The 24,973-nt window shown below is 42.1% G+C and overlaps 2 protein-coding genes across 6 annotated transcripts in view; one reads left to right on the top strand and one right to left on the bottom strand.

Annotated features, from left to right (window-relative positions):
• The window catches only part of Pde7a (phosphodiesterase 7A), a 96,646-nt gene extending 89,678 nt beyond the window's left edge, over positions 1–6,968 (top strand). The window contains exons 13-14 of one of the 4 annotated variants that reach the window (XR_003482922.2): positions 403–1,534; positions 3,191–6,968. Coding sequence is in view for 3 of the 4 variants with exons in the window: in XM_027403487.2 (XP_027259288.1) it covers positions 403–608 (206 nt within the window). In the remaining variant the exon portion in view is untranslated. Of the gene's footprint in view, positions 1–402; positions 2,157–3,190 lie in introns of those variants that run through there. The other 3 variants (XM_027403491.2, XM_027403487.2, XM_027403490.2) reach the window with 3 other exon arrangements.
• A 1,397-nt stretch (positions 6,969–8,365) lies between these two features.
• Mtfr1 (mitochondrial fission regulator 1) overlaps positions 8,366–24,973 on the bottom strand; it is a 32,251-nt gene continuing 15,643 nt past the window's right edge. The window contains exons 3-8 of one of the 2 annotated variants that reach the window (XM_027403485.2): positions 22,329–22,427; positions 17,927–18,042; positions 12,968–13,200; positions 11,274–11,517; positions 10,395–10,563; positions 8,366–9,175 (exon numbers count right to left, since the gene is read on the bottom strand). In XM_027403485.2, the coding sequence (XP_027259286.1) occupies positions 9,107–9,175; positions 10,395–10,563; positions 11,274–11,517; positions 12,968–13,200; positions 17,927–18,042; positions 22,329–22,427 (930 nt within the window). In that variant the 3' untranslated portion in view covers positions 8,366–9,106. The remainder of the gene's footprint in view (positions 9,176–10,394; positions 10,564–11,273; positions 11,518–12,967; positions 13,201–17,926; positions 18,043–22,328; positions 22,428–24,973) is intronic. The other variant, XM_027403486.2, reaches the window with a different exon arrangement.

The raw sequence follows: 24,973 nt of genomic DNA, 5'->3' as shown, positions 1-24,973 counted from the left end.
AAAAACTAAGCCATGCCAGGTGTCAGTCCATCCCTGAGGAAGTGAAGCAGTCACCAGTGAGCCCTCTTGGCCTGCCGTTGTCTCACTGAGAATGTCCCTTGAGTTGTGTTTTCTTAGTGCCCTTAGCAGTGACATGGCCACCACATATGTTAGCTTAAGTTGGATGTAAGAGAAATAGTCAGAAAAAGCTGGATAATGCTGTCCAGCTCTCCTCTGGTTAGAGCACCACCCAGTTACTTAAGAAATCCAGATTTATAAATTACATTCCCACACCCCCCCCCCCAGACCTTTTGAAAAAATAATATCCTGGTAATACTGAGTGGAACTGAAGAACATTAAAACTCTAAATGTTTTTAAGATGAATTCAAGACATATCCTAATGGCTTTTTCCGGTTTCTTGAGGTTTTATGACTTACCTGGTGGAGCCTTTATTTACCGAGTGGGCCAGGTTTTCAGACACAAGGCTGTCACAGACAATGCTTGGACATGTGGGGCTGAATAAAGCGAGCTGGAAGGGACTGCAGAGACAACAGCCCAGCAGTGAGGATGCCAATGCTGCATTTGAGTTGAACTCCCAGTTATTAACTCAGGAAAATCGGTTATCCTAACCTGAACCAGTGGGACAAACTCCCTCCTGCGAGGCTGTGGAAATGTGAAATGGGTCCCCAAGGGAAGAGCCAGTTCTGACAGCCGACATTTCCAAGGAAATGATGCCAGCATTATTTATCATCGAGATTTCTTGTGTTGGTCATTTGAGCCCACTTTTTAGTGATGAGATCTGAGTATACAGCAATATGCACCTGGCTTTTGTGTGAAACCCTGAACGGACAAAGGACAGCAGGGGAACCGAGAGGATTAACAAGGAAGATTTGCTCTGAGTTTTCAAAGCCCGTATCCTTCGAGCCCTGAAACTTGAACTGAATCTCAGCAGCAATCTCAAGCCAACATGTCCGATACAGCCACGCATCTGCCCCTTCCACTTTGTTCTCTCTGAGAAAACAGAAATGTGAAGTGCCGAGCCTCTGCTGCCTCTGGCAAGACTCATTGTTTACAAATCTACTCTGAAATACTGGTTCTCAATCGCCTTGGAGCATGATTGTGAAGGAACCACCGAGATTCGCAGCTCAAGCTGGAGATGCAGCTCTCCCGTGGTTTGCCTTTTTTTCTTCTTTGGATGCCCTCAGCGCCTCCCGTTTGCTGTTTTGTCTTGTGCACTGGAGAGCCAGCGTTTATCCAGAGCACCAAGCGTTCCACTCCAGTGCTGTTTGGCAATGCATATTTTTAACTATTAGTTTTTAATCTGGGGCGGGAGGGAAGGAACACCAGTATCCCAGCTGTGTCCTGACTTTGCAGTGAAGACACTGCATGTTGTTTTCACTACTGTACACTTGACCTGCACATGCAAGAAAAAGGTGGAATGTTTAACACACCATAATCAGCTCAGGGTATTTGCCAATCTGAAATACAGTGGGATGGGGAAGTGTGTCCTTCCGATCAAGGGAACTAAAGTCCCTTTCGCTGCAGTGCGTGAGAGGTATGTTGTGTGACTGTGTGTGTTTGCGTGCATGTTTGTGCATGTATGGCTGTGCATGTTCTGTCCATCCATGTGGGAAAGGATTGAAAATGTAAGCTTTTATTTATTGTTTTAGAATGTGACGTAGTCAGCAGCCACACTTGAGGGAGGGGAAGGTAGGTAAAGCTGTAGGATTGCTCCAGTTGCCTTAAACTATGCACAAAGCTAAGTGACCAAACTTCTCGTTCTGATTTGAAAAGTGCATTGTTTTCTTGTCCCTCCCTTTGATGAAACGTTTCGCTTTGTTGGGCCTTTTGATGTGAATAGATGTTTTCTAGGATAAAATTTAAGGACTAATTTTAGACAAAACATTCCACTTTTATAATTTGTTTTTTCAATGGTTTTATGTATAGCAAGCACAACTGTAATCTAGTTTAAGAGAAACGGTGCTTTAGTTAATTTGTATTTCCCTTGTTACTGTAAAGGACTGTTTATTAATTATGTTTACAGTTTGTTGCAACAGCCATCTTGGGAGAAAGCTTGAGTGTAAAGCCATTTGTAAAAGGCTTTGCCATACTCATTTAAACATGTGCCTGTTGCTGTTAACTTTTGATGAATAAAAACCAGTCTTTTCTCATTTTAATCTTTGCACTTTACCTCACCATTCAACCCTTTGGAAATCATGTGTTCAATTACTAGGTGGTTAGTCAGCTATTGGCTCATCCATTCACTCATGGGTATTTTGTAGTCCAAGCTGTGTGCAGACACCATCCTCTGGCTTCTGTGGGCCTTACTCTCTGCACCCTATAAGCATGCCAAGGCCTGGTTCAGTTTCATCAGTCTTGCCTAGTATGGATGGTTGTTGACTTCATAGCATTTTGTTAGCACAGTTGGGAATTGCCTAAGATATTACCTTTGAAAGGACTGAACGTGCCAGTTGTGTTAATATAATGGCCTTTTTAAAGCAACGTAAGCAATAGCCACTTATTCTTTATTTGAGACAGCTCAGGTAGCTATTAACAGGGTAGACAGGCTGGCCTCAAATTCTGGTCTTACTGCTGATGTCTCATGGCTACTGGCATTAAAGGTGTATGCCACCATTCCCCAAGCCTTTCTACCTTCCAGTCTTAATTCACTAGAAGGGATATAGTGCAAATTTTAAGATCAAACATTTTTTGTCCTTACTTTCTAGGAGAAAGTACAAGTGTTATAGAACCCACCTGAGTGATTTCCCTATTTTCTACATAAAGATGGGACATCAATAATATTATTATAATATATCCAAAATATTTTTATTTTAGCATATAATTTTAAAAGATACTTTACCCTTTTTTTGAAGTGGGTTGTTGTCTCTGAAATACAGTGTGCTTTTAAACTTATACCACATGTCAACTTAGACTAGCCTCATTTCAAGTGGCCCATACCACATCTGGCTTCTCCTGTTGACAGCATTAACAGTCACTACCTGAAGAAAGCCAACTGGTCACTCCTAAAGTGGCAGCATGTTGGCATATTTGACTTGTCCAGGGTCGAGAATTCCTGTAAGCTCATATATTGTTTTCCAGCTCATGAAAAACTCACCTTAAACAGGTTCACAATAATTGATATTGTAAAGAACAGTCTTGTTATTTTAATTTGCAATGAGAAATGTAACTGCCAATCATTCTCTCCCTTTAGGCAAATCTCCTTGAGAAGCCAAATTAGGAGCAGCTGGTTTACTCAGTGAGCAAGGATTCTGAGCAAGGGATGCCACGCGTTTCCTCATGCATCCCTCTCCCTGTGGGGATGGATACCTGCTGATATCCATAGCTGTGGACTGGGGTACCTTCTTCCCCTGGATGCTAGAGGTTCTCTGCCACTAGTTGCTTCTCCACACACATTAGCTTGATTGGTAACTCCATCAGATCTGTTACTTACTTACTTCTGCCCCTTTTCTGTTGAGCTTGCCTAGGCAATTGCACTGCCTGGCTGTTCACATCTGCTCTGATTATGCTGTTCTTCCAGTTTAATAACACCAAGGCGTCGCTTCCCTGTTTACAGCTTCTCAAAGGGAAGCTAGGTGATGTCCCTGCACCCATCACAAGTGTTTTCGTATAGCTGTGTGTGAATCCCCTGTCCCTCCTTCTTCTTTGACTTATTTTCCTTCAACAATTGGTTCTTCTGCAAAAATTTGGAGAAACATTTAGATCACATTTTTTAAAGTAAGCAAATACAGGGTAGTGCAAAATTCATGGCATTTCAAGATAAATTGGACACATCAAAGCATTTTTGAGGCTGTAGCTACCATTTGGGAGTCTGGGCCCAGTGCTGAAGAAGGGATGGGTGAAGAGGTCTCTACTTTGAGTGAGAAAAAAAGTTTTTTTCTCCTTTTTCAAGACAAGGTTTCTTTGTGTAGCTTTGGAGCCTTTCCTAGAACTCACACTAGATACCAGGCTGGCCTTGAACTCAGAGGTCTGCCTGCCTCTGCCTCCCAAGTGCTAGGATTAAAGATGTGTACCACCACCACCCGGCTAGAAAAAAAATTTTAACAAGTCCGACCTTAACTACGAATCTGGTTCCTTATTAATATTTGTACTTTAAACATAATGGTTTGTAATGAACCTCTTGTATTAAAAAAAAAAAAAAGGCAAAATTTCTATTTTTTGTCCTCTACAAACCTGGAAAAAACAGCCTGTACTTGAGGTATAGGTTCGAGGTGCTAGTGATCCTTCACAGTTCAGAAATGGTCTTTATCCACAATGCTCTTTTGATGTTTGTTTCCTACTTAAGACTAAAAATTGTCACAAGATTATCATGTCTTGAGACTATAACTAATATAATCCATACTGCTTTTAAAGAAATGTGCAAACTAGCACATCTCCAATGTGAGTTTGAAACATAACGTACATTGAAGATTTGTCTGCAGCCATTTTCTACTAAGAATCTGCATGGCACTGAGAGGACCCCCAAGGGCACATGGTCTTTATTCAGGAGGGATAACCAACCACCACAGGGCCACATGGTGATGAGCTGACAGAAACATAAAGGGTCTCATGTTCTTCTGTGTGCATGGTGTAGGGTAGATATAAACTGGGCCATGGTAAACAAATTACTGTGGAGTGTACCTTTTAGCTACCAGAGCATTGATAATGAATTTGCCAGAAGGGGGTTTGGGTGGTGCTGAAGTTGTGTAGTAAATAATGTCCAGTTCCTGTTGTATGCAGAACATGCCACTGGTGTTAAAATCTTAAAGCATTAAAAGTTACAAGCCAGGGTCTCCTTCAAACTGTCGTGGTGAAAGAAAATGTTTGTAGTTAGTTTTCAGAATTGTATACGAAGGTCTTCAGAGACTGGCTTAATGATGAAACTAACGCCATTCTTATCTCTTAATATCTAACTCACTCAGCATTCAAATTTGATGATAAAATACAATTTTAAGTATTCGAAATGATATTCTGAGTAAAATGTTGACTTTATCAATTGCATTTCAAACTTTCATGCCTAAGTTTTTAAGTTACCCTGGACTCCATCTTCAGAATCTAGTGGGATGGAAGGGGAAAGAGAAACTCCATTATTCTCAGTATTCAACTTCTTGTTGGCTGTGAACTTAAAACTGAAACCTGCTGACTTAGGAATTTGTGGCTTTCAGTTGATTCAGTAGTCTGTTTTAAAATATTGCATTTTGTACTTGTCTTTAAGCTCTCCCTCCCCTCTCTCCCCCTTCTCTCTCCCCCTTCTCTCTCCCCCTTCTCTCTCCCCCTTCTCTCTCTCTCTTTCTCTCTCTCTCTCTCTCTGTGTGTGTGTGTGTGTGTGTGTGAAATAAATTTGAAGTATTTCTTCACTGTTTGGATATGTCATAAAAATTTTCAGAAAACTGTAATGGTATCAGTTTTTATCCAAAATTTATAAAATTATAAAGTTTTGAAGGAAACATCAAAGTCTGTCAGTTTACTTCAGGAGCTGTAGCACAGACACCTCGAGGACCGGAAACAAGTGTGATCGGGTGCCAGGACGGTTGTTCCAGGAGGGGCCTCCTTCCCAGCTTGCAGACTTGCTAACTTTGTATATCCTCACATGGCCAGTAGGAGAAAGGGCTAATTTTCTTACTCCTAGAAGAACTCTAACCCCATCAGGTGGTCTCCATCCTTGAAATAACCCATTACTTTAATGACTTAGGGCCTTACATGAGGGGAAAGATATTACACAAACATGCATTTACAAACTGCTCCAAGTTCCTAGGTGCAGGACACAGCTCGATGGTAGAACTCTTGTCTGCCATGCAAAAGGCTCTCCGACACACAAAGTGAACATTAACAGAAACTGGATTTTCCATCTGGGAAGCATCATAAGAACAGGAATGGGCTAAGTGTTTGTTTTTATTATAATGGACACATCAGTCCAGGTAACAGGGGCTCTAGACAGGGATTTGTGTGTTCCAGTGGAGGCCAGTTTTACAAAGCTGAACTTCAGGAGACATGGAGTGGAATTCAGCCATTCTGGGAGCTTCTCCTTGCAGTTAGTTCCTGTTTTCTTCCTCTGCCTCAGTTCTTCCTTAGGTAGCTGGGTTGTGTATAGTATGGTTTTTTAGGATTAGTGACCCCAGCATGGCAGACCTGGGTTTAAGTCCTTTCTTATTATCCATTTCCTTAAGGTGTTAAGTGCCACATACCCTTAAAGTTTCCTATTCAGATTTCCAGGTGAAGTCTGAATATAATGGCTTAGTCAGCTGCCTGTGTTCCATGTGTCAAGGAGGGCAGAGGACAAGAACCATCTGGTTAACATGACCCTTGGTCTGTTCCACACATAACCTGTATGCTCTGTTGCCAACATCAGTATTTCAGAATGATTTCCTAACTGTACTTGAAGCCTCCCCCCACTTAAGATACTGATTTCTAATATAAAATCCCCTGGGTGCGAACCTTTCATAAACATTTGGTCAATAAACAGGGATGATCATTGGGCAACAAAGGCAGACATGTTATACCTTAGGTAAGAAACCTTGTGAAAAGCTGCCTTTGTCCTTAAATTGTGGCATTTCACCATGAAGTAATCAGGGCTCCTCTATCATAAGCACTTGGCTTGAAATGGAAAGTGCTACCTGACCCTAACCCTGAGAGTTACACTCGTGTTCTGCTCCAATCAGAAAGGCAAGAAGATAGAGAACCTATCAGAAGACCACGTTTGAGAACTTCTAGCTAGAGGAACAACTCTTAGTCCTGAGTGACAGCTTCCTCTGGAAACAGATGCTGGGTCCTTACTTTGCTATGATGTTTTTGTTGTTCTGTTTGTTGTCAAGGTACCACACTAAGACCAGTGAAGCCTCTGGCCTACTTACAGAATTTCCAGAGAGTGTCCAATAAGAACCAAGAACCAGGCTCAAGAGAGGAGCTCAAAATGGTTTAAACAACTAAGAGTTTAAACCTTGTTTTTGAGGCAGGGGTTTCAGTGGGTCCAGAATAAAGTCACTTGACCGACATCATGTGTTGCTCCAAGTCCAGTGCTCTGTCACTACACTATCAGATGCACAGTTCATCTATGTTTAGTTGTATTTAGGTCTCCTGGGGTGGCTGTCCTGCATTAAAACCAGTCTCAAGAGGAAAAGTGAATGACAGATAACACAGCTCATCAAGGGAAGTACCACTGCTTAAAAATGCATTACAAATTATCCTAAAGCAACATGTCAGCACAAAGAATGTCAGTTACAAAGGAAAGATGAAGAAATGAAAGGGAAGGGAAGGAAAGGGGAGAAAAGGAAAGAGAAGGGATGTAAATATACAAATAGATAATAGTATACTCAAAAGAAAATTCAACAGCTTGCTTTATTTTAAAACAGTAACTTTCATATATTGGAATACTAGCCAAATTCAATACTGATATAAATATAAATTTCTTAGGTCAAAATATGTGGTCAGGCGAATTTTCTGAATCTCATAAAAGACAGTTTTCAAACCATATAAAACATTTAGAAACAACATACATCAACAACATACCACAATTTAAACTAAATAAACTATGAAAAACAGCTTAATCTTCAAGATTTAGAACACATTTTCAATAACTTAAAATACCTATCTACACTTCCCATCTCAATTATCCTGGGAAGAACAACTAGTCGATAGATTTAAATAATCCAAATATTTACTCATGGTAAGAGATTCTGACATTACACAGAAATCATGAAAACTTATTAAGTACTTTAAATTATAACAAGTCCTTTCAAGCCCTAGATAATAAAGGCAGCTTCAGCTTTCTAATGACACCCCAGGTTTATCTGTATAATACAATTCATCAGCTGGCCAATGATAAACAGTTTAAAGGGAATTTATTCACCCAGTCAGGAATGTTTTATTATAAAGGATATTTTGACCACTAGTTAAGTTTTATAAATTTGGTTACGCTGACATTTTGTATTGTGCTGGCTAGTCTTATGTGAGCTTGACACAAGCTAGAGTCATCTGAAAGGAGGGAACCTCAACTGAGAAAATGCCTCCATAAGATCCTGCTGTAAGGCATTTTCTTAATTAGCAATTGATGGAAGAGGGCCCAGCCCATTGTGGGTGATGCCATCCCTGAGCAGGTGGTCCTGGGTTCCATAAGAAAGCAGGCTGAGCAAGCCATGATGAGCAAGCCAGTAAACAGTACCCCTCAATGGCCTCTGCATCAGCTCCTGCCTCCAGGTTACTGCCCTGCTTGAGTTTCTGTCCTCACTGCTTTTGATGATGAACTGTTACATGGAACTGTGAGTGAAATAAATCCTTTCCTTTCCAAGTTGCTCTTGGTCATGGTGTTTAATCATGGCAATAGTAAACTTAGACAATTGTTAGCAATAAACCATCTTTATGAGGCTATTCATTAAACTGAAAAGAAAGATGATACATTCTGGCTTTTATTTAAAAAGTAATTTAATTCAATAATTCGATCTGCTACTACTTGAGAAGTACATTTGCTTCCCAATAATTGAGTGGTAGTGAGGTTTAAGCAGCCTTCCTGGCCCTCATGTCCCTCTAACAGAAAGCAACACGAATATTCAGCAGTAAACATCTTCTGCTGCTTATGTAAACTCAGCTCCAGGAGGAAAAGAAAATGTGAGAACATATGTAAGTCCTATTTGAGGCATTTCCATATCCAATACTGTACTCTAGTAACAGGGCAAACCAGCTATTCCATCCCTGACCAGCAAACTCAAGCTGAAGATAACAGTGTCCTCATTGATGCCATTCGTTACAATGTTTTTACATACTGTTTTATATCCAAATGTGTGCAGATAAAACATTTGCACAGATATTAGTGTTAAGAATTGAAAATGCACAGCAGCATCCATAAATGGCCCGTCTGTATTTTGAAGCTTTCAGATATTTTCAAGGCTGGAAGATGAACCCTGGCTACCTATTAAAAACATGTTATAACACGTGTATGTTAAGGAAAGCTCCAGAACTGACCATCTCATAAGAGCCAAACCAACTCTGGTGCTGTCACTACTTCTCACTCCTCTAATTAGGCTAAGAAGGAGACCAATGACCATTACAGTCAGAGATTTACTAAATACTGGTGATCTCTACTGCCAAACTCAACTTTGCAAGCCAACAGTGAACCAGGAGTCTTTCACATTGTCCATTAGGAGTCTGGAACATTCTCAATTAAAGCCTTCATTTTCCCTGTAGACTTCAATATATGTGGGCCAAACTGAAAAAGAAAAGAAAAAAGGAAGCATGAAATAGGTCAGCAGGGATGGACGTTGGTGGTGCACACCTTTAATCACAGCACTCGGGAGGCAGAGGCAGGAGGATCTCTCTGAGTTCAAGGCCAACCTGGTCTCCAGAGTGTCAGGATAGGCTCCAAAGCTACACAAAGAAACCATGTCTCGAAAAACCAAAAAAAAAAGAAAGAAAGAAAGAAAGAAATAGGTCAGCAGGTATCTTCATGCAAACAAGGGAGAGAAAAGCATTAGTGCTGGAGCCTCTGCTCAGTCTGAGGCGTGGCACACACCTTCCAAGTCCATGGCAGCTCTCACTAGGAAAACTCACAGGGTGCTCCTGAGAGAAAATGGTCCTCTTTTATTTTGAGTAACTCTTTTAAAAATTGAAGACAGGGGCTAAAGAGATGGATCAGCTGCACTGGCTGCTCTTCCAGAGGACCGGGGTTCTCTTCCCAGCACCCACATGGCAGCTCACAACTGTCTATAACTCCAGTTCCAGGGGATCTGAAACCCTCACGCCAATGTACATAAAAATAAATAAATAAATAGAATTTAAAAAATTGAATACAGGGCTGGAGAGATGGCTCAAGAGGTTAAGAGCACCGACTGCTCTTCCAGAGGTCATGAGTTCAATTCCCAGCAACCACATGGTGGCTCACAACCATCCGTTATGAGATCTGGTGCCCTCTTCTGGTGTGCAGATATACATGGAAGCAGAATGTTGTATACATAATAAATAAAGAAAATCTAAAAAAAAAAAAAAGAAAATTATAAAAAAAAATTGAATACAAACACTGTCATAAGGGATATGTTATCGGGTTGAATTACACTTCACTATTCTTAAATACAAATAAAAGTCGGCAGGGAAATTCAAGGGGAACCTTGCTTTTTTTCTTATGGTTCTCTGTAGATTTGGGGTTTCCAAACAACTAACTTTTAAAGTGAGAAAAGTAGAAATACAAAAGCGGGGCACGGTGGTACAACTACTTTAATCCCAGCACATGAAGGTGGTGGTAGTAAGATTGGGTTTAAGCCAGTCTTGCTACATACTAAGGTTAAGGCCAGTCTGCATTTCCTGTCTCAAATAAGGGCTACCTTTTCCCACCCGGTTAGCTCCAATCTCCATGTAGGCAGAAAACAGGACCCAGTGCATCACCGGGGGACACACATGGGTGACTTGAATACGAATGTGCTAATAATACTTACCAGGACTGGCTCTGAGGTGGCCTCTGACTCTGGCTTTGGAATTTCTCTTTCAACTTCCCCTTGGTTACTGTTTCGATAACGGTAAGCAAACTTCTTTTTCAGGGCCTCTGCTATGAGGGCAGCAGGGTCAGTAGTATCCACTGGCCTAGGCTTTACATCTTTCTCTGACCTTTGAGAAGGGAGCAGAAACCAAAGGGACAGGTCAGTATGTGAGTGTCTCTCACATACTTTGGACGCCAGTTATTTGGTGACCTAGCCACTGCTAGCAGCAGGGGGGAACGCTGGACTTCACAGCTCAACATGAGAATGCACAATCAGATAAATAGCCACTTTAGACAGTCAGGGCTTCATCCTCTACAAGTGTCCAGTGCTTCCTGGAGAGGGGACAGTACCATGCCTTCACTGAGTATTCACAATAAAGAATCTACATATTGGCTAGTGAGATGGCTCAGCAAGTACCAGCCACCAAGACTAATAACCTGAGTTCAATCTCCAAGACACACATGGAAGGCAAAAACAAACTCCCATAAGTTATCTTCTGACCTCCACACACACATGGAGCCTTTTCTTTAAATAGGTAATCGCTAAAGAAATGAGTTTACAGTCAGGGAGTAATGGCACAGGCCTTTAAACCCAGCACTCGGGAGTCAGAGGCAGGCAGATCTCTGGGAGTTGGAGGCCAGCCTGGTCTCGAGGATGAGACTTGGTGGAAATGAGAAGCCTGACTAGAGCACAGCCTTTGCCTGCCCTTGGCTGCTCTCCATGGAGGAGCTGTTGGGAGCAACAATGATTCATGGCAATCATTGTAAACAGTTCTGAAACTCAGGACTCTGGCCCTATGAGGCAGATGGGGAGCAGAAGTGGGGGGGGGGGGCTCACCTCTTGACTGACCGCAGCTTCACACTGTTCATGTCTTTAAGGATCTCTAGCATATTTGGCATGTCGGGTGGCTTTGGGTGGCTCTTAGCTGAAGTCTTTCCAGCACTGAGTCTTTGCTCTCTTCGCTCTTTAATCAGGTCAACAGCAGACATACTTTGGTGGAATGCTGGGGGAGGCAGAGGAGGGGGAGGGGGAGGGGGAGGAGGTGGTGGTGGTGGTGCCACAGTGGAAGAATCTAAGTGACCTATTGAAGAAACAAGAGTATTTAACAGATTTCTACATTCCTAAAAGCAGTACCCTTAAAAGGAATCTCAATTCTCTGAGGACAATGCAGTTCGGTTACTCTGAGAAATGTCTCAATCTGACTCCTACTCCACTGGGCCCAGACTCACACAATGGAATAGTCCCATTCAAATGAATAAAGGTGCTTTTGAAATTTTAGATGCATCTGTTTGTGGTACACAGCATAATCACTCATAGCAAAAGTATAAAGCAGTCTATACTCAAAAACGTTTGTTCTCAATACACAATTCACAACTATTGTAGGTATCACAAAAACTTGCACCATACTAGCTGTGTACTTTGGTACATGTCTATACTCCCAGCACTTGAGAGTACAAAGCAGGAGAATCACACCACTTCAAGGCCAACCTGATCTATATAATGAATTCCAGGCCAGTCAAAGGAAAACCTTATCCTACAAAACAGTGTTACACTTAATTTTTCAAACAAAAAAGTAATGAAGTGTTAAAGAAATAAAAAGCCTAGATTTCACTGTTTCACCTAACTCAAAAGTTAGCTTTCTCTGCTGTAGAACTGTACTGATGAGGGCTTGGGGGCAACAGTTATGTTTGAGAGTTTTACTGGGAGTATGAAGATTACAACTAAGACATCTCAACCAACTCCAGTTATCTCCTACTTATGATAGTTTTCCTAGTCTACCAGCAGAGGGAGATAAAAGAAAACAGTTCCAAGTTAACAGAAGAGAAAGAATGTGATATGCAAACATCTATGCAAACCACTAAAAGACCACCCTTCACCTTCAAGTGCCCAGTGCCCAAAGCACCATTCCCAGTATGCCACACTGCATGTGGATTTCAACATGACTCAGACACGGGCACTTAAGAGTCTCCCCAGGACTGAAACAACAGGAAATGTAAGCACCTCTTTCCAACCAACCGGCAGGCTATGATTTCAAGGTTCTTCTCCATGGGAAAAAAGGGGGCACACTAATTAAACCAACAGTATTAGATCCAAAGTCCCGAATCTGATTTCTACTCTGGACAAGAGGAAGCGCAGCCATTAGGCACCTGCTGTGTGCATTTACTTATTTTCCATACTTAATGGCACAGGACATGGTAACTAACACAGGTAGTGTTAGACCCAATTTAGAACAGGAAAGCAAGATGAAATATCAGATGTCTATTCACATCAGCACACTTCAGCAGGCATTTCAGGGTTTGCCAAGCAGATTATTCTGTGGAATTTTCAAACACAAAAGCGCGCGCACGAGCACCCACCCACCACCACCCACCCACCCACCACCACCACCCACCCACCCACCACCCACCCACCACCCACCACCCACCACCCACCCACCCACCACAGGTTCTGCACAAGATGGACTGACAAAGACTAATATCTCACACTGTCCCGTTGGGTGGTCACAACAAGCTATTACGGGAGCCACATACCTGCGTTGAGACTCTGTTGCTCCTGCAGGGTCACAATCTTGGCAATCTGAGCTCTAAGGGCGGCAAGCTCATTCTCGAGTGCAGAGATCTTTTGCATGGCTTCCTCACTGGCCAGCGTTGTCTTTGGGGGAGGCTCATCTTGAGACAAGTTTGGTAAAGAAACATGCCTGCTTGGGGGCTTCTCAAAGCAAGGAAGGTTATCCTCATGGGGAGACTTGGACCTGACCTCTGCCCTGCAAGGAAAACATAAAGGTGGCCATCACAGGACTGCTAAGGAGACATGAGTAGACACCCACACAAGTCAGCATCTCCAGCTACAGGTCAGCACTGTCCCACTCCTTTTCTGTCTGCAGTGGTGCTGATCCACCACTGTCAATAAGCACCACAGGAGCCCAGAAAAGCTCCTGATGGCCTGTGTTTTGCTTCAGCTTCAACTAAGAAAAGTCTCATCTTCTAAATGCTAATCTAATCATAACCAACAGATAAAACCAGAAACATGAGCCCTTCTCTAGGGTCCTGGCTTCTGCCTTCTAGTGCCAACATTCCCCATATTTGACAGAACACATCAAACAAGAAATATGGGGACAATATAAGCTAACCACATGCCAGAAACTGAAAGGAAGAGGAAATCATTAATGTCATTTCTCCCTTACACCCACGCTATGAAGTCTCAAAAGTCTCAACATTGAAAACACTGCTGCCTGGGCTCTGATCTGCCAGTCACTGGGAACACTACAAAACCAGAATTCTTCATGAGCACAGGAAGCAAGCATGATTCCTGGTATGAAGATCACTACTTCAAAGTAGTCTGGACTACACAGTAAGTTAAAAAGTTGACCTGTGCTATTCAAAAGAGCAGAAACAGCTACACTGTGCCCAGCTGAAGGACTGTGCTTTCCAGTTTCTCTAGCAATTTGCAGAACATGTGGCTGGCTGACTGGGCTAATAACACTGCAGGCAAACTTAGTCAACAGCATCTGAGGGCAGTGAAGTCTCAGCCGCCTTCTGCGCTGAGACCAGTGCAGTGCACAGTGGTTTAGTAAGAGCAAGTGATGTGGCAGCAGACACCGCAGACCTTAGCAAGGTTGGCTCCATGACTTGGGCTGGGTGTCAGCTCCAGTCCAGGAGCTATGTTTAGACTGAAAATAAACTAGTTGGCAAGAAAAGTGGGCTGCCACACTATTCAAACCACTTTCCTCACAGCTTCTGTCACACGCAATCAGATTTTCCTTTATCAGTTTTTTTTTAAAGATTTTATTTATTATGTATACAACATTCTGCCTTCCATGTATATCTGCACACCAGAAGAGGGCACCAGATCTCATAACAGATGGTTGTGAGCCACCATGTGGTTGCTGGGAATTGAACTCAGGACCTCTGGAAGAACAGTCAGTGCTCTTAACCTCTGAGCCATCTCTCCAGCCCCCTTTTTCAGTTTTTGAGAAAGGGTCACACTCACTGCACAGCTATGGCTGATGTAAAACTCTCTAGACTGCCCAACTTTCAAGGGTACTCCAACCTCTGCCCCTAAGTCCTGGGATTACATGCCAGTGCCACCATGCTTATTTTAAATAATCAAATGTTACCAATCACTGGTATTAATCAAGCCCTTTTGCAACACTTAATTTAAGTTTTGCTTAGTTTGAGAATGATTTTTTTTTTTTTTTTTGAGACAGGGTTTCTCTGTGGCTTTTGGAGGCTGTCCTGGAACTAGCTCTTGTAGACCAGGCTGGACTCAAACTCACAGAGATCCGCCTGCCTCTGCTTCCCGAGTGTTGGGATTAAAGGTGTGCACCACCAACGCCCGGCAATTAGCTTTTGGCATTGGGAACTGAATCTGGATGTTTCATTCAAATCTCTTTGTGAGTAAGTTAAAATGTTTGCAAGTTGCCTTTTCACCTATAAGATTTGAAACAAACAAAAAAATGTCAAGAATCAATGTCTGCTCTTCCCCAGTCCTTAGCACCCCCAGCATCATAGCAGTACCTTTATTTAACTGGAGTGTGTGTGAGTTCTGAAGCCTCAATTACAGTTTCCTTTTTTACCTTGACACTGAGAAGACCAGATGAAAATATAAACATTCACAAAAAACTTCAAAGGCTGGACATGGTGATGCATGCCTGCCAACCCAGAACTTGAGAGGATGAAGCCATAGGCCATGAGGACAAGGCTAGCCTGGCCTGCACAGAGAAATGCCATGTGAAGGCTGGATATATAATGTAGTTCAGTCAGTGGAGTAAGGCTCAGCATGCACAAAGTGCAGACTTCAAACCAGATGCTGCATAAAACTGGGTACAGCAGAATATGGCTACAATCCCAGGATTCTGGTAGTAGAAACGAGAGAGGTAGGAGCTCAAAATCAAAATCATCCATTACATAGTAATTTCAAGGACAGACTGGGCTACATGAGACCCTGTCTCAAAAAAACAAGAGGGTCTAACAGATGGTTTAGTTGACAGAAAGTGCTTGCTGCACACTGGTGAACCTAAGTTTGATCCCTAAATCCCTGTGAAGAGCTGGGTGTGGGTGTACATACTTGTATAGCTTCAGCACTGTGGAGGCAGAGAAAGGGGGCTGCCTGCAACTCACTGGCCAGCCAGCCTAGCCTAATCTGCAAGCCCAGGTCCCAGAGAGACTCTGTCTTGAACCACAAGATGAACAGTACTAGAAGAACACCTGAGGCTGACCGCTAGCCTCCACACGTTTGTATATGTGCATATATGTCCACACACATGAACAAGTACACAGCGCGCGCGCGCGCACACACACACACACACACACACACACACACACACAAAGTAAGGATTACACTTCTACATAATGACTACAGATGAATGAACATTATCATTTTCTTTTTCATTTAACTGAAATCTTAACATAAAAACAAAAATAAGTACTTAGCACAGATATTTCAAAAGCAGAAAACATTTGTGATGTTTCTTTACAATAGTTTCACCACACCACTGTGCTAGGAAGATTTCTTCCTGTTGTGCCTGCTTCATTTGGCTCCCACATACTGTAAAGCAGGAAAGTACAAGCTCCTGGGTAAAGTACCATGTGCTGACATTACCTAACTTTATTCTTGTGCTGGTGCTTTTTATGTCAACTTGATGCACTGGAGTCATCTGAGAGGAGGGAACATCAATTGAGAAAAATGCCCCAGAACAGTGGTTCTCAACCTTCCTAATGCTGAGACCCTTTAATACAGCTCCTCATGTTGTGGTGACCCCCACCATATTATTTTTGTTGCTACTTCTTAACTCATTTTGCTACTGTTATAAATGATAATGTAAATATCTGTGTTTTCCAATTATCTTAGGCGACACCTATAAAAAAGTTGTTTTACTTACAAAGAGGTCACAACCCACAGGTTGAGAACCAATGCTTCAGACAGGCTATTAAGTAGACAAACGTGGGCATTTTCTGAATTAGTGACTGATGGTGGGCCCAGCCCATTGTGGGTGGGGCCATCCCTGAGCAGGTGGTCCCAGGTTCCATAAGAAAGCAGGCTGAGCTAGTCATGAGAACAAGCCAGTGAGCAGCACCCCTCAGTGGCCTCTGCATCAGCTCCTGCCTCCAGGTTCCTGCCCTGCGTGAGCTCCTGTCCTCACTGCTTTTGATGATGAACTGTTATGTGAAACTGTGAGTGAAATAAACCCTTTCCTCCCTAAGTTACTTTTGATCATGGTGTCTCATGACAACAGTAACCTTAACTTGTACAATTATTCTTTGAGTAAAACCACTCTTGGTTTTACTTTATTTTAAGACAGTCTCAGGTGTCTCGGGCTGACCTTAAACCAGATCTCCACCCATCTGTTTATCTCCTGCTGCCTCTCAACGTTCGGCTCTGGCACCTGTTGGGAGCCATACAGCTTGGCATGAACCTTTAGGCCAAACTTGGCAAGCCACATAGTTATAGAACTGTATTTTGATTATAAATGGCTTCTAGAAGCATGAGCACCCAGAAGGAACAACATGACCCAGACGTCAATCCTTTGTTCCAACCACAAGCCCACTTACCTAAGCAAACCTCCCACATCCCACCACTTACCTAAGCAACCTCCTTCTTCCCACCACTCACCTAGGTAACTCTCCCCACCACCCATGAACTTTTCATCCTGCCAACATCCTCTTTCTATAGTTTTCTAACATCCTGCTTAAACTAACACCTGACTCTTGGCCTCTTCTCCCCCTTCCCTTTACCCCATACCACTGACTATATAAGCTAGTCTGGAAAAAATAAAATTTGCCACTTGATCAGAATCCTGTCTTATGGTCATTCTCTTGAGTCTCTTGTCCCCATTCCCCTCCCTGGACTTCTTGCTCTAGGTTGCTGTCCTGCAGGATGGGACAACTACAGGCATCCACTTCTCAAAAAGCCAAGCTAATTTCTCTCATCATGCAGGGATTTTCTCCACCTGCTTAGTAGACTTTACACTACCAGTAACCCTGACATCCTGGGATCTCCTCCAGTGCACCCCTGTGTCTACTACCTGACTGTGTCTACTCTCTGGTGCCCAGTGAGTAACTTTCTTAGACTGACTGACTAGTGTACACTCTGTAGCTTCCAAATGAATGGAAACTTCTCTAACACTCATTGTTCCCTCATGTAACCCCAACTCCTCTTGATATAATTGTTAAGAAACATTTTCCAAGTATACAAATTCTCTATGATCTGATGGATCCCTGTGCTCCAATGAAACTATTATAACTACTGTAGCTACCTTACCTAGCATTGATGGTTTCTTCTGACACCCCTTGCTAGCATGTAACCCCTCCTGAATGGCAGGGAATTCTGGTTTTTGTTCCTGAGAACTTTACAAGTACAAGACTCCGAAAAATAAACCACAAAGACCGTTCAAGAAAAAGAGAACAAGGCAAGCTATCAAATCCGGATCTTAACGTGTTCCCGTATGTCCTTGGAAACAGCAGACAGTCCCAGCAGCCATCCACACTAACCTGAGCTTTGTGGAGCACTCTCCTTCTTCGGCAGCTACCCATCCAACATCAGCAAAAGATGCCACCACGTCGTCCCCTGGTGGGGTGGGACTCCATTCTGTTGCATGGCTGGTAAGCTGGAAGTCACAAAGAGAGAAGTCCTTTATTTATGATCAAACAGAAGACTGAAAAGCAAAGAGGCACCATCATCAGTCCTGTGTTAGAAGCTGCAAGGCATGCTTCCATGCAAGGGCTCACTAGTCATGTCACATGCTACCAAGCTCTGGTCACAACCTCTGGATTATAATTTAACCTTACCCAATTCTCACATCATAATTCTTTTATTTCATTCATCCAAAACTTAAGAAAAAATTTAGATTCTAAGTATTAGAAATTTGATTTGGAGCCAGGAATGTAGCTTAGCAATGGGACACTTTCATGGCATGCTTAAGGCTCTGAGCTCTCTAGCAGCCAAGACAAACTGAAAAGGATGCCATTGTTTCCTGAAAAAGACTTAGTGAAGCAAATGCGGAGGGCACAGAGTCAACAAATAAGCCCTACCTGTGGTGAATACTATTTGCACTAGTGATAGTAATGTTCACACTGTCAAGCCCCCCTATGAATACTATGTGTACTAGTGATGGTGATGTTGACACTGTCAAGCCCACCTGTGGTGAATACTTTGTGTACTAGTGATAGTGATGGTTAGCATCCTCAACCTGACTGCATTTAAGATCACCCAGAACAATTGGGAGGCAGAAGCAGCTGCATCTAAGTGAATGTAGGCCAATCTGGTCTACAAAGTGAGTTCCAGGACTGCCATGTATACAGAACGTGAGAAAGAAAAACAAAAACAAAAACAAAAACAAAAACAAAAACAAAAACAGAAGATACACCTCTTGGTTCAAATGAGGATAGACCTACCCTAAATGTGGTTAAGAAGGAAGCCACCTGGGTACCAGCAAGTTTCTCTCTGCTTTCTGACTGCCTGACCTCCCAGCACCAGGCCTATTGCCCCCTCCCACTGTGAACAAAAACAACCCTTTTCTTCCTTAATTATTCTGTCAGGTTGTAACTGGCTACAGTAATGAGAAAAGCAACTAATATGGTGCTGTTATGGTTACAGTACTTATGCTACAATACAATAGGGCTGGAAATGAATTTTTAAATGCCTCAAATCTCTTGTTTTAATTGAGTGTTAAGTAGCAAAGTATTAAGTTTTAGCACTATTATAAGAAACAAAGAGCAGAGGAAGAAAATTCTCTGGCTAAACTTAAATATATAAAGGAAAATTATCTTGAAAGAAATACCAAAGAGTATTCTAAAATGTATCTGAGGGGAAAACAATTTAACTGAATTAAATTTAGGCTACATTTCACATATTATGTGTCAGCGTCAGAAGGTCAATGATTAACAATTTAAAGTTTCCAAATGAAGGTGTAGAAGTGAAGTTGAGAGGGGCTGGGGAGTAGCTCATTAACTTCCTAAAAGTGAAGTCGAGAGGGGTTGAGGAACTAGGTCAGCTGTGGAGTGCTTGTCTAGCATGCCAAAACCCTAAGTGCAGTCCCCAAGGCATCAAAACGAAGAAAAGAAACCATTCAAAGAAACAAGACAACTAAATTTATAACTGAAGAAAAAAATCAAAAAGGCCCAAGAGATTTACTAACTTTCATCAGAAATGCTATACTGGGAACTGTCTGGTATTTATTTGGACCATCTTTCTGAAACCACACGAGACCCTGTAAGTCTGTATCTGTAGCTATGCTTTATTTTGGAGCATAGCTCCAAATTCTGTAACTTTTTAAAGAAAAGTAGATTTTTATCTGCTATTTGCTGGATGTCTTACCAGTCTGTACTTGCCTAGCATGTGGGATGCCCTGGGCTTGATCCCCAGCATCACACAGGAGCATGATGGAGGTGGAAGCAAGAGGGGCAACCTGGGACGTGTGACCTTGTCTCAGGAAGGAAGGAAGGGAGGAGGGAGGAGAGGGAAGAGGAGGGAAGAGGAGGGAAGAGGAGGGAAGAGGAGGGGAGAGGAGAGAGGAGGGGAGGTGAGGGGAGGGGAGGGGAGGGAAGGGGAGGGGAAGGGAGGGGAGGGGAGGAAAACACAGACCTGAGTTAGCACAGTGGTATATGCTTACAATCCCAACACTTGGCAGTAAGGGGAGAGGATCATGGAGTCAAGTCCAGTCTTGGCTATATACAGTCAGACCTTACTTCAAACAAGGGGGGAGGGGGGGACAGGCCACATTTAAGGACCCAAATCTAATTTTCAGGTTTTTATAAATGATGATAATTATGGATCAAACGTTTCTAATTTTATGTCTGAGTTTGATCCTTGAGACTTACACACACACACACAAAAAAAAGACTTCTGAAAGTTATCCTCTGACTTCCATGTTTTCCAAAGAGCATGCATGCATGCACTAACACAGAAACACACACACACAAATTTTAAGTGTAAAAGCAAAAAACCAAAAATCTAACACCTCCCAGGACTTATTTAAATATTTATTATGCTGCAAGACTATGCCAAATATATGAACAAATGACACTTGAAATGGAAATGTCAATGCAGCGGTCAAGATCTGTCTCTACCACCTTGATCTGATATTCTCCCCAATACAAGCTGTTCCCCCACTTAAGCCAAATTCAATTCAGAGACAAAAGAAAACTGACCCCAAACTTTTAAAAGGTCATTTCAGGTACTGCTTGAAAAGAACCATTACTGAGTGACATAACATGACATAGGAAAGGTGATTTCCAGGACAACTCAAGGAAAGTACAGGCCAAGGAGAAGTGGGCACTGACAAGGGGGATCGCGGCCAAGTTCTTCAAGCATGATTTAGACATCACTGCCATGGGCATGCACGGATGAGATGAGATGTCTAAAACAAAGGACTTACTGTTAACTTGTAGGAAGGTCCTGTCCTGTCAAAGCTACTGTTAGCAGAAAAGATTAAAGAGTAAAGGCAGAAAATAGAGTAGGCACCACAGTTTTAAAGTTCTAAATCTCTTAATTTGAAAACCAGTAACCCAAAACTTTGTAATATCTTAGAATCTTACCACAACACTCTTGACTAATTTGAAATATTCTGAAATGTAAAACTATTCTAAGAAATAGACTTCAGCAAAATGTATGGTGTTCCTGGTAGACTGGCTTCCAGGACACCTTCTTATACATACAAAACACACAAGCTTGAGTCACTTGCTCTAAAATGACTTACACAATTACATACAACATGCCCACATCCACCCCCCATACTTTTAACCATTCATCTCTGGATTACTTTGTAGTACCTAACATGGTTTAACTACTGTAAGTCTGCTTATGCTCCCCATACATGCTTTTGTGGTTTTTTGCAGACATTTCTGATCCTAATCCTAATGCTGTGTTTATTGACGTACTTGCTTGTTTAGTGTCTCTCTAGAAAGAATATCAACACCTAGCAAAAAGTACAAACTTCCAGTTTGTCAGAGAAAAGGGGGCCATTATCTTTAAGTGTCTATTTTGCTTCTAGATTTACAGGTGACCTGTAGTGGAAATGTAATTCATTACTTGTGTAGTTACAGAACTTTCCCAATTCAAAAAAAAAAAAAAAAAAAAAAAAAAAACCTCCTTAAAATTCAAGAAAACAGTCTGGAACAGAATTACCCAGAGGCCTGTCAATTGCAGAAGGTGAAATTCAAACTAACTAGCCTACCAAAGTTATTTTAAATTATGTTAGTGTTTGTGATCACCTGCACCCTGGAATGAAAGTGTTTATTTCCATTTTTGTTACAGAAACATGGTCATGGTATCATTATGTAGCCCAGGCTAGCCTATAATTCCTGACCCTCCTACCTCAGCCTCTAAAGTGCTGGGATACAGGAGTGTGTATACACAGCTCTTTTGTTTTTACTTCATACAACTGAGAAATCACTTTTCTCCTTCCACCATGAGGGTCCTGGGGAATCAAACTTGCCATGCATGGTGTCTTGCTGACCCCAAGAAACATTTGTAAGTGCAAAAGGTGGAGCATTTGCCTAGCACACCGAAGGCCTTTGGGTCAACCCTAACCACCACAAAACAAAAACAGTAACAAAAAAAGAACTTCTTTAGGACCAGAGTAGTTAAAGAATGGAAAATACTAAATAACCACCCAAAGGCCAAATAGGTTCAAGGTCACCTGGGAATTAACAATTGTCTTATCACGGGTTCCCCAACCTTCCCGTAGGCATCTCAAGGAGGATAAATGTTAAGGATCTGGAATAATCACTTCAGAGGAACTAAAATTAGAAAGACCTTGGCTGTTAATCCTCTCTATTTCAGTGTTATTGATAGGAGAAAGCCTCAAAAACTATTCAGTACTTCTAAAACACCTTGCCCAGTCACTTTTCTAAGGCACATATTACCATAGAAATCTGAAAAACAAAACCATACCTGAAATTGAACTCTGGGACACTGAATCAGAGACAAGTTGGTACCAATTTTCCTTACAATACTTCGAGATGAACCATATGGTTTTCCAGACCAAAGTACCTAAGGAAATAGAGAAACCAAACATTTATAAAACTTCTTCAACTGTTAGTACAATACATTGGCCTACTGAGTGCATGCTAACACATTAATCACAGTATCAGAATATCCTAAATGTTCTAGGAAATAAGCTAGTATTTCTCAATTCAAAATTGAAAGGATAGCTAGCCAGACAGACACTTGGTATTAAAGAGATAAAGCTTCATATAAGATACTATATAGAAATATAGTTTTGTGTGTGTGTGTGTGTGTGTGTGTGTGTGTGTGTGTGTGTGTGTGTGCGCGCGCGCGCGCACACGCGCGCGCTCAGGTGTGTGTGTATTGGCTTGCATGTGGAGAGAACAACTCTGTTGGGTCTCCTCTCTTGCAACTTTCCCCGAGTTCTGGATCAGGCTCAGAATGTCACCCTTGGTCACCGGTCTCCTCTCTTGCTACTTTCCCCAAGTTCTGGGGATCAGGTCAGGATGTCACCCTTCGGCAGCAAGTGCTCCGCCTGTGGAGCCATCTCACCAGCCCAATAATATCCTCTAGCAAACTTAACATAGTACTGTATTAGGAGTACAAACTATTTTTCTTACAATTCTACAGAGGAAATGCTACTGTAACTGAATGGACCAGCTCTCCATTTCAGCAGCCATAACAGCCAAACACATGCTTGCCTGACCTTGCCTTGGTTACTAGGAGGTCAGATGCCTGCCTTGTGGCAAGGAACCAATCAGAAGTTAGCTAGTGGTGCTATGCTTTATGGCTCTGGGTGTGCTTTAAGGAAAAGTGCACAGCAATGACGTTCAGAGCAGAGCAACCACCCTGGGAGGGCCTATGGGCCATAACAACCAGTTGACCAATCAACACAGGGCAAACCCTCCAAGCCTGGAGGCACACCAATCCTGAGCCTGTACATACTCCTAGACACTCCCCTTACACTGCCCTATAAGATCTCTATGCCTCGGCCACGTCTAACATGGGGTTAGCTTGTTAAACAACTACAATAAAGCCTCATGCTGTTTACATCCAAGTTTCTGCCTCTGCCCAGTGATTGGGGTGGCCAAAGTCCTGGACTGAGATCCTGGGGGCCTGAGCCTTGGGGGGGGGGGTCTTTCACTTTGGAAACGTGAGCCACTTTTGCTATAGTAACTTTTCAAATTAAATACAAAATCAGTATGAAGTTTGAGGAATGATTTTGGATCATGAATGTTAGTTGCTACATGAAAAGTGAAATATTAGTGGGGATAAATCAGTCGCAATGGTACCTTCTTGAAGGGCCTTGTCTTTAATTCTTATAAAAATGCTATGTGAGTTAGGAGCTGCCATAATGAGGGATACCCCTCTCTCTGGTGAGATAATTCAGTGTCCTGGACTATACTTAAAAACTCCCTAAGTAAAACTCAGGCACATAAATGTTAAGTCACACAAACTACACTTGGAACATTACCTTCTCTTACACAGAAAATCTAGTCACGGTGAGTGCTACATCTGAAAGCCTAAACAGAGGAGTAAAGAGTGCAGCATAGTACGAAGCAATTTTCAAAGAAAAAACAATCATACTTAACTCAAACTTTCATATCCAGTTATCTTTTAATACTAAATAAACACAATCAGACAAAAATGGACACAATTCCCTTTTTAAGGTCAGCCAAAATTCTAATTTAAAGAATGAAATTACGCTGATATATATTAATGTAATTATGAATACTAATTAATCTAATGGAACTTTATGAGCAGCAGTTGGCTTCCATTTACTGTAGCTATAACAGTTACCCAAACATCTCACACCATTCTCTAAGCATGTATTAACAATCAAATCCAATTTAGTATACTAATATGTATGGGTCAAAGTGAGGTTTATGGGGTACAAATGGTACCCCCTCAAGCATCTGCCTCAAATTTTTAAAAGCTTTTCTATCACGTATGTGCCCAGTTTCTCGGACTTTTACCTGGGAGAATTCAGTCAACAAAACGTGAAATTCTTTCTTTATAAATGCAAATAAAACTGATAGCACAATTGGAAATTTGGGTGAGCAGACAATTAAAATATGAATTAAGTTACACAAAGAATTTAAGAGGCAAAAGTACCCACGCTTAAGGCCAAGTATCAATGGCCCAAGGATTACAGAGGGCCATTAGCAGTCTTTTTGCTCTGTGAGGAGAACTCACAGTACTTCAGAACAACAGAAGAATCAATAGTCCATCCAAGAAACAATAGTCATTATAAAACAGTCACTGTGCTAACTTTTTACCTTGTGCATTTTAATAGGTCTGGATCTTTTAAAACAAAACCCAGAGGGCAGAGATAACCACACCACTCAGTCATTTCTTCTCCAGTCCTCCATTTAGTCACCAGCTAAAACTCTACTATGATGTAAGAAAAATGGAATGTTATCTGTGCATCATAATGTGACCATTACCTAGTCGGAAGTGAACCCCCACCTCTCTAGGAAACAAGTTCCTGCTCAGAGAAGAGGACAAAGCAAACAGTTCACAAAGAAAAACTCAGACAGGACCTGTCCAGGTCAGGAGCCAGGGCTTCTGCCAGCCTCCAGCAACCCTCA

This window comes from Cricetulus griseus, chromosome 2 (genome assembly GCF_003668045.3).
Source record: "Cricetulus griseus strain 17A/GY chromosome 2, alternate assembly CriGri-PICRH-1.0, whole genome shotgun sequence".
In the NCBI taxonomy this organism is placed as follows: Eukaryota; Metazoa; Chordata; class Mammalia; order Rodentia; family Cricetidae; genus Cricetulus; species Cricetulus griseus.
Note: the sequence above shows the minus strand (reverse complement) of the source record. Positions and strands in the feature narration are given on the sequence as shown.